Source organism: Cryptomeria japonica, chromosome 8 (assembly GCF_030272615.1).
Source record: "Cryptomeria japonica chromosome 8, Sugi_1.0, whole genome shotgun sequence".
NCBI lineage: Eukaryota > Viridiplantae > Streptophyta > Pinopsida > Cupressales > Cupressaceae > Cryptomeria > Cryptomeria japonica.
This window is the reverse complement of record NC_081412.1, coordinates 104,078,455-104,086,721: the sequence shown is the minus strand read 5'-3', so window position 1 is coordinate 104,086,721 and position 8,267 is coordinate 104,078,455. Positions and strand designations below refer to the sequence as shown.

Here is an 8,267-nt window from a genome sequence, read left to right as displayed (position 1 = left end):
TCATCTGGGTTTGCATCAGAGAAGGGCTCAAAGGTGGGCAGAAAGAAGGATTTGGACAAGATTAAATTGATCGGGGAGAATTTGGTTGAGTCAAGGTCAGTAAAGACTTTGGATTCTTACTTTTCCAATCCTCCAAAATGATTGTGCTTTCATGGAATGTGAGGGGCTTGAACAGTGGCCCTAGACAAAAATTTGTTTGGGATTTGATTAGGAATCATTCGCCTAATGTCATATTTTTGCAAGAAACTAAACTTACTGTGGAGAGTATAATGGGCCTGGTGCTAAAGCTGTGGGCTCATTGGGGTAGCTGGTTCATCTAGAGGGGTGGCTTGTTTTTGGAACCCCTTAAGGTTCCACCCTGTTTGGTGGGTTGCCTCCCGATCGTCATTATCTGGGGTGCTCTCTAGTCTTGAGACTGGGGAATTCATTTTGTTTTCTAACATCTATGTGCCCACTGATCTTCAAGGTAAGCAAAACTTATGGTCTCATATTTCCTGTATGTGAAGGCTGGCCCCTTTTCATCCTGGGATTATGGCAGGAGACTTCAATGCCATTCTTGAGTTGAGTGAAAAGAAGGGGGGGTGATGCAATTGGAATCTTCTTCTTTCCTTTTTCAAGATAATATTGCCTTGTTGTAGCTTGTTGACATTAATCCTGGTAATGGTTTGTTCACCTGGAACAATAGGAGGGTGGGAGAGTATTGGATTGTAGAGAAGTTGGATCGTTTCTTGGTTTTGAGTTTTTGGATTGGTGAGGGGTGGTCCACCAGCTCGGAGATTCTTGACTAGAGAGGGTCAGATCACTAGCCCATCAAGCTAGTTTCTTCTTTGGCTCAGGTTGCTCACTCACCTTCATTCAAATTTCAACTTATGTGGCTTCAGGATCCTACTTTGTCGGCTCTTGTTGTGGAGTGGTGGAGGAAAGGAAGGCTGGCCTTTGGCACTGGCATGTACTCTTTTGCCAAGCATCTGCAATTTGTGAAGTTTCAGCTCAAGCAGTGGAACCGTCAAGGTTTTGGGAATATTTTTCACACCAAAAAAGCTGCTCAAATTGAGCTGAATGAGATCACCAGAGTAATCAGAGAGAAAGGTTTGTCTGAGGACTTTCTCAAGGAGGAAGATAGGGCTATCAAGGTGGTAGAGGAATGGGAGCTTAGGGAAGAAATTTATTGGAAGCAGAGAGCTCGTATCGATTGGCTGAAGGAGGGTACAAGAACATTGTTTTCTTCTTAACTCAGTGAAAGCTAGAAGGCATGGAAATTCCATCCCTGTTCTGGTTAATGATAGAGGTGAGCAGTGCTTATCCTTGCAGGAGATATCTAGGGAGGCGTCTCAGTTTTTTTGGTCCCTCTTCAGGGAGGACTCCAAGTGGGAAACGAAGGAGGAGAACCAGGTTCTCACTTGCATTCCTTCTCTTGTCTTGGGGGATTTGAATGAGCAGCTTTTGTGTCCTATTTTGCTAGAAGAACTTGAGAGGATTGTCTTTCAAATGAGGAAAGGAAAAGCTCCTGGACCGAATGGATTCCCAGTTGAATTCTTTCAAGAATTCTGGGATATTATCAAGCTGGATTTACTAGAGGTTGTGCAGGAATCCCAGAGGAATAAGAAGTTGCTTAGGGCATTGAATGCAACTTTCATTGCTCTTATCCCCAAGTGTGAAGGGGCTAACTGGTTAGGCCAGTTCCACCCCATCTCTCTCTGCAATGTGATTTATAAGATCACCTCTAAGCTGATAGCAGACAGATTGAAGAAGTGCTTGGGGAATGTTATCTCTGAGGAATAGAGTGGCTTTGTGGAAGGGCGTCAAATTTTGGATGGGGTGGTCATTGCTATGGAGACCATTCACTCGATAGAAACCTCCAAGGAAAAAGCTATGTTTATCAAGATGGATATGGCTAAGGTGTACGACAGAGTCTGGTGGTCCTTCCTTGAGAAGATCCTCAAGGCATTTGGTTTTGTTGACGAGTGGATCTAGTGGGTTATGAGTTGTGTTACGACTACTTCTTTCTCTATACTTATCAATGGAGATCATATGGAGTTGTTTGGTGCATCTAGGGGTCTCCGTTAGGGGGATCCCCTCTCCCCTTATTTATTCATTCTTCTGGCTGAGAGTCTGGGGAGGCTGATTAAGCATAATGTGGGTCTGGGTATTATTCAGGGTTGGAGATGGGGTAATGACTTGCAGCCTCAGTCCCACTTGTAGTTTGTGGATGACACAACTCTAATAGGGTTTGTTTGGATCAGAGAAGCTAATACTTTGCGTATGGTCTTGGATGTTTATCTTGCAGCATCGGGCCAGTTGATTAATGAGGAAAAATCTTTTATCCTCTTTTTCAACACTCCTAAAACTACTCAAAGGAGGATTGCTCTTATCTTGAGATTCCAAGTTGGCTCCCTGCCCTTAATTTATTTAGGTATTCCTATCTCTCCTGGTAACCCTCCTAGGGATTCTTGGTAGGGTATCTTGGACAAATTCCACATGAAGGTTGATCACTGGACTCATAGATGGCTATCCTTTGCTAGGAGGGTTCAATTGATTCAGTCAGTGGTTCAGGCTCTTCCGATCTATCGTTGTATGCTTCATGTGGCTCCTAAGTGGTTCTTGAAGGGTCTGGATTCTCTGGCCAGATAATTCTTATGGGCAGGCAAATTTTCCTCTTCAAAATGGAGCCTGGTCAATTGGAACTTGGTATGTAGCTCGAAGTAGTTGGGGGGGCTTGGTTTAAGACAATCTATTCTTTTTGGGGAGGCTCTGGTGGCTAAATTGTACTGGAGTTGGTGTGTTGAGCAAGATCAAAGCTTGGCTAGGATTTTGGCCAAGAAATATATGCAGAGGGTACCGATGGAGGAAATCTCTAGATATCCACTTGAGGGAAAGGGCTCTTCAATCTGGTATACTCTCAAGTGGGGGGCTTCTCTCATTAAGGCATGACTCTTTTGGATTTACAGGAGGGGGGAAGAGGTCATGTTCTAGAATGACTCTTGGGATGGATATCTTCCCATTCTTTATTAGTTCCCTAACCTTGGGAACCTGTGCCAAAGGTTTTTGGAGGCTGGTTGGTCAAGGGTGAGTGACTTCAAGGTTGTTTATGGGTGTGGATGGCTGGATTTGGAGAGGTGGAAGACTCCTGATGAGTGGCTAGTTGTTGGGATGGAGCACGAGTGTGCAGAGCTGTAGGGCATTTTGGTGAGTAGACACTATAGCTCCCTCAAGGGTAGGGATGGGTTGGCTTGGTCTCCAAATCCTAAGGGAGTGTTCACGGTGGCTAGTGGATATCAGAAATTATTGTACTGAAGATTTGAGGGGAGAGGGGTGATCTGGTGGAAGCATGTGTGGAGTAATGTGTCTTGGCCGAAGTGTAATTGCTTTGCTTGGACTTTGGCTTTGAATAGATGTCTTACCTAGGACAACATCTGCAAGCAAGTATTTCTGGGGCCCTCTATCTATGTTTTATGTGGTAATGGGGAGGAAGATTCCTCACACCTATTCTTCAGATGCCCCTTCTCTCTGATTATTTGGCATTATTGGTGGGGGGTGTGGAAGCATCCTTGTATCCACGCGAGGTCTCTGGTGGAGTTCTGGAGCAGTTTGGGTAGACCTCCTATCCGGTCCTCCTTCCTACAGACGATCTGGTATATTGGGTCCGTCTTCATTTTGTGGCAGATCTGGCTTGAGAGGAACAAGAGGATCTTTCATGAGGTCAGATTGTTTATTCAGCAAGTTTGGACTAGGATCATTTCAATGATCCGGGAGACTGTGGAAGCGAAATGTGAGGTGAATTTTCCTTTGGGTAGAGATGAGGCTGATATTGTAAGTAGGCTTGGTTTGCAGGAGTTGTCTTCGGCCTCAGCATGTGTCAGGAGAGGTAGATGGGTCATGAAGAAGGTGCAAAGGGTGGGAGGGTGGATAACCCCTCAGGATGAGTTTATCAAGATTAACACTGATGGCTCATCTAGGGGTAACCTAGGTCCTGCTGGAGTTGGTGGTGTTGGAAGGAATAGCAGGGGGGAGGTTGTTTTCCTCTTTTTAGTGCACAAAGGGTGGCAGTCTAAAAACTTTATGGAGGGATCTGCGATTCTCTATGCCCTTGAGCGTGCTTGGGAGTTGGGTCGAATGAAGGTGATTTGTGAATTGGACTCACAAATTGTTGTTAACCTATTGATTGAGCAGAAGGTGAGTGGGATTCAGTGGCAGTTGGCAGGGATTGTTCAATAGATTCTCCAAATTAGCTCTTTAATGGAGCAAGTCTCTTTCGTCCATATCCCTAGGGAATGGAATAAAGCAGCTGATTGCTTGGCCAAGTGGGCATCAGAACATGGTAGGGATTGGAAAGTTGAAAGTTGGGAGCATCTCTCCAGGGATTACTGTCAGGACTTGCAGAAGATTTTTACTGAGGACATGGATGGTTTTGTAGTTGGATGATTTCGGGCTGGTTTGTAATTCTTGTTTCTGATTTTCAATAAAGTTTTTACCCTTTTATTCAAAAAAGAAGAGCGTTAGTGAATGAATAAAATAAATAAATAAATTTAATTAATTACTAGTAGAAAAGACTAATGAATTAATTAAATCAATGAAAAATATTTTTACTTAATTAATAGAAGATATTAAGATAAAAATAATTAAATATAATAAATATTTACTTAATTAAAGGATAATTTAAATGTTTACAATTATTATGATGAATATTGATCTTTATTAATATGAATTAATAAAATACTTTATACTTTAAATATTAATTATAAAATTTTGTAGTTCTTTAAAGAGGGAGTAGTGAAACCAAAAATATATATATAAATCATCTACATATTTATTAGGTGGATAGAGGTTCTCAAGGTCTATAGGAGGTTACAAAATTCATGTAAGAAAAATAAAAAGTAGACACACCACACAAACTCATTTGTTTTGTTTTTTAAAAAGAAAAAAATGAATTTGATTTGTTTTTACTACTTATAAAAAACCAATCATCATTAATAAGCATAATTAGACAAAAAAAAATAAAAAATTATTGTTTTCTGTTATACCACTTGTATACTATTTTTCAGTTTCTATGTACATGAATTTTCCCATTTACAATTGAGAAACACATCTTCTAAGCAGCTTTTGCCACAAGTCATTAATTTCTCTCCTCGAATTAAATAACCAATTAAAAAACAGCCAACCATCACTAATACAGATAATAAGACCTTAAAAAATATATATTTTTTTATTTGACAGTTGTAGACAACTTCTGAACTTCTGAATTTCGATGTAAATAGGTTTTAGGTTTTTCCCATTTACAATTCTGGGAAACACGTCTTCTAAGCAGGTTAGCTTTTGTTATGATTTATCTCTCTACTCTATTGAATAACCAATTAAAAATGATGAAAATACCCAATCATCTGAGATAACTAAATATCTCAAATCCGTACAACGAGATAGGCGGATTGCATTTATTGCTTGATGAAGTTATACGGTGCCTATATATACTATATTCAGGGTCAATAGCCCTCCACCGTTTCTTTCTCATTGTATGAGAAGATAATTGATCTTCTTTAATCGGACTGAAGAAGGAAGTTAGGGTTTTAGCCATGGGTCTGCTTGTTCTTCAATCATTGGCATTACTAGCGCTATGTTGCTGGTCCTATTCCTCAGCAGAGTTACTGCAATCATCCAAAGAGGAAATGGGCTCAATCATATCCAGGACAAATAACGGGGCCATAAGTTTTCCTCTGATAAACATTCATAGTGATGCATCTCCATTCCGTAGCTTGAATTCCACAAGATCTAGCCGTATAACAGAGTGGCTGAAGAGCGACATCCATCGGCAACAAGCATTATTTCAGCAAAAGGAAAGCCCTAGTCAGACTGAGGCAGAGGGCGAAGTGCCATTGGCTTCAGGAGCGGCCATAGACAATGGAAACTACATAATTAAACTGGGCTTTGGCACTCCGGCTCAGATGATATACACAATGGTGGACACGGGAAGCGATATTGCATGGATCCCATGCAATTCATGCCGGAATTGCAAAACCCACCAGAGTTTCGAGGCCCAAAAGTCATCAACATTCAAGCTCATGTCCTGCTCTTCTGATCAGTGCGGCCAAGTGAAGGGAATCTGCATGAGAGGTAATAAGTGTGCGTTCGGTGAAGGGTATTCGGATGGATCTGAGGTGAAGGCTCTGTTGTCCTCCGATGAGCTCACAACGGGAGAAAATGGCAAAGTTCACATCTCAAGATTCATTTTTGGGTGCAGTAATGCTCGGAGAGGAAATTTGGAAAAAGCACCCGGTTTGGTCGGTTTAGGAAGGGGAACCCTTTCATTTCTTTCTCAGACTGAGCCTATGTATGGGAAGGTATTTTCATATTGTCTTCCTAGCATAGACTCGATGAGTTTTTCAGGGACTCTTAGCCTGGGAAAAGGAAGCCTGAGTTCCACACAGGGCTTGCGCTTTACGCCATTGCTACCAAACCCAGCTGGATTTGCCACCTATTATTATGTAGGCTTAGTTGGAATTTCAGTTGGTAATGAGCGATTTTTCATGCCTAAGGAAAGTTCACAGCCGAGCTCTAATGGAGGGGGCACTGTTATAGATTCGGGAACTGTTATTACTCGATTGGTCGATCCCCTTTATTGTCAAGTCCGTGATTCTTTCCGTCGCCAAGTGAAATCAACCATGATTGATCCTGTCATGTTTCTTGATACCTGCTATCGAATTCCATCTGGTGGGAATTTTATGGTTCCGGGAATTACTTTGCATTTTCAAGGAGGATTGGACTTGGCCCTTCCCCGGGAGAGTGTTTTGATTACTTTGGATGACACTGGGTCTATATGTTTGGCTTTCGCTTCTGCAGGACCTGGGCCTGAGGCAATATCTGTGATTGGAAATTATCAGCAACAGAAGTTAAGGATTGTTTATGATGTACCAGGTTCTCGTCTTGGTATTGTCCTAGAAAACTGCGACCGTTGAGGGACTTGCATTGTTATTGTGTTTGTATCAGCTGATGAGTAAATAAATAATTGGAAACAATATACTGTTTTCCTTCAATAACTCTTGTGTTTAACATTCAAAATGGCATATTGGTTACTCATGGCCAACTTCGTTATGATTGTTTGAATGGTTTTGTATTTTTATGGGGAGGATAAAAGATCATTTTAGTTTTCCATTTATATGTATTATTGAAGAAAGGTGTTTTGACCCATTTGGACAAGTAGAAAATAGATCAATCTTGATTTATATGTAGTAAGGAAACGTGGTCTACTAGCTTCATGGAATGAGGAATGCCAATATAGTTTGGATTTGATTTATAGACACTATTTGACCACAATATGGGTAATCAATATGATAAAGGAATTTAGAATTATCATATGTTAATCATTCTAACATTTAATTTTTAGCTTGTAAGCTCAACTACCAAGTACCAAGCCTAGTTTCATTTGGCCACCTTCATAATGAAGTGTACAATTTTTATAAGGGTGACAATAATGTAAACAAATACTTGAATTTCTTAAGAATATTTATCATAGGATGTGTTCAACAAGCTAATCTTAAGATAATTTTTGTCAAGGCCGTTGGAGATAAATTAATTATCCTCCTAGAAACTTCTGTCTTCCAGAAAATTCCTCCACCGAGTGACTTCTAGAGCCTTCTTTCACCTGCCCACCATTATTGCTGCAGCTAACTCTAATCTACAGTTTCCAGAACATTTAATATGTAATGGTCTATAAATTGAATGTATTTGAAATATAATCTCAGAGCCCCTTTCTGGGTTTCTCCTGCGTCTCTTCTCCTCTGTATTTCTGTGTTGGTTTCTCCTCCAATCCTCTATTTTTTTTCATGGTATCAGAGCCGAAGGTGATAAAAGTGGTGTCTCAATCCAGTTTGCAGACAATGGAGGAGAAATTGTTGAAGTGTTGGTGAGAAATGCTGTGTAAAGTCAATCATGTTTCCTAGTGCCATTAGATCGCAAGTGATATAAGAGAAGAATGCTGGTTGCTATAGAAGGAAAGGAGAAGCTGCTAGATGGAGATCGCTGGACTACAGAAAGTTTGAAGTGTTTTGAAGTGAAAGACTATTGAGCCATGGGTGAAGAGAGTGGGATCTGAGACAAAGGCTGAAATGGAGGCATGGAGTGGTGAGTGCTCCAGTTATGGTATGTTCTCTTTGTGCTATTGTAATATGGTAGTGACTATGGAGAAATGAACCATTATTCTAAAGCCATTGCTGAGGAAGTGACAAGGATGGAACTGTGCTCAAATCTATGGAGCTCTATATTTCTAAGGAAGCTAC

The 8,267-nt window shown here is 40.9% G+C and overlaps 1 protein-coding gene across 1 annotated transcript; it reads left to right on the top strand.

The window, feature by feature from the left end:
- The first annotated feature begins 5,509 nt into the window (after window positions 1-5,509).
- LOC131062437 (aspartyl protease AED3) lies at window positions 5,510-7,036 on the top strand. The gene has a single exon (XM_057996097.2). It carries the CDS (start codon window positions 5,568-5,570, stop codon window positions 6,945-6,947), a length of 1,380 nt encoding a protein of 459 aa, XP_057852080.2. The 5' UTR covers window positions 5,510-5,567; the 3' UTR covers window positions 6,948-7,036.
- The last annotated feature ends 1,231 nt before the right edge of the window (window positions 7,037-8,267 follow it).

What these genes read in the sequence shown, in the direction of transcription:
- LOC131062437 (XM_057996097.2), top strand. Translation starts at nt 5,568, where the DNA reads ATGGGTCTGCTTGTTCTTCAATCATTGGCATTACTAGCGCTATGTTGC.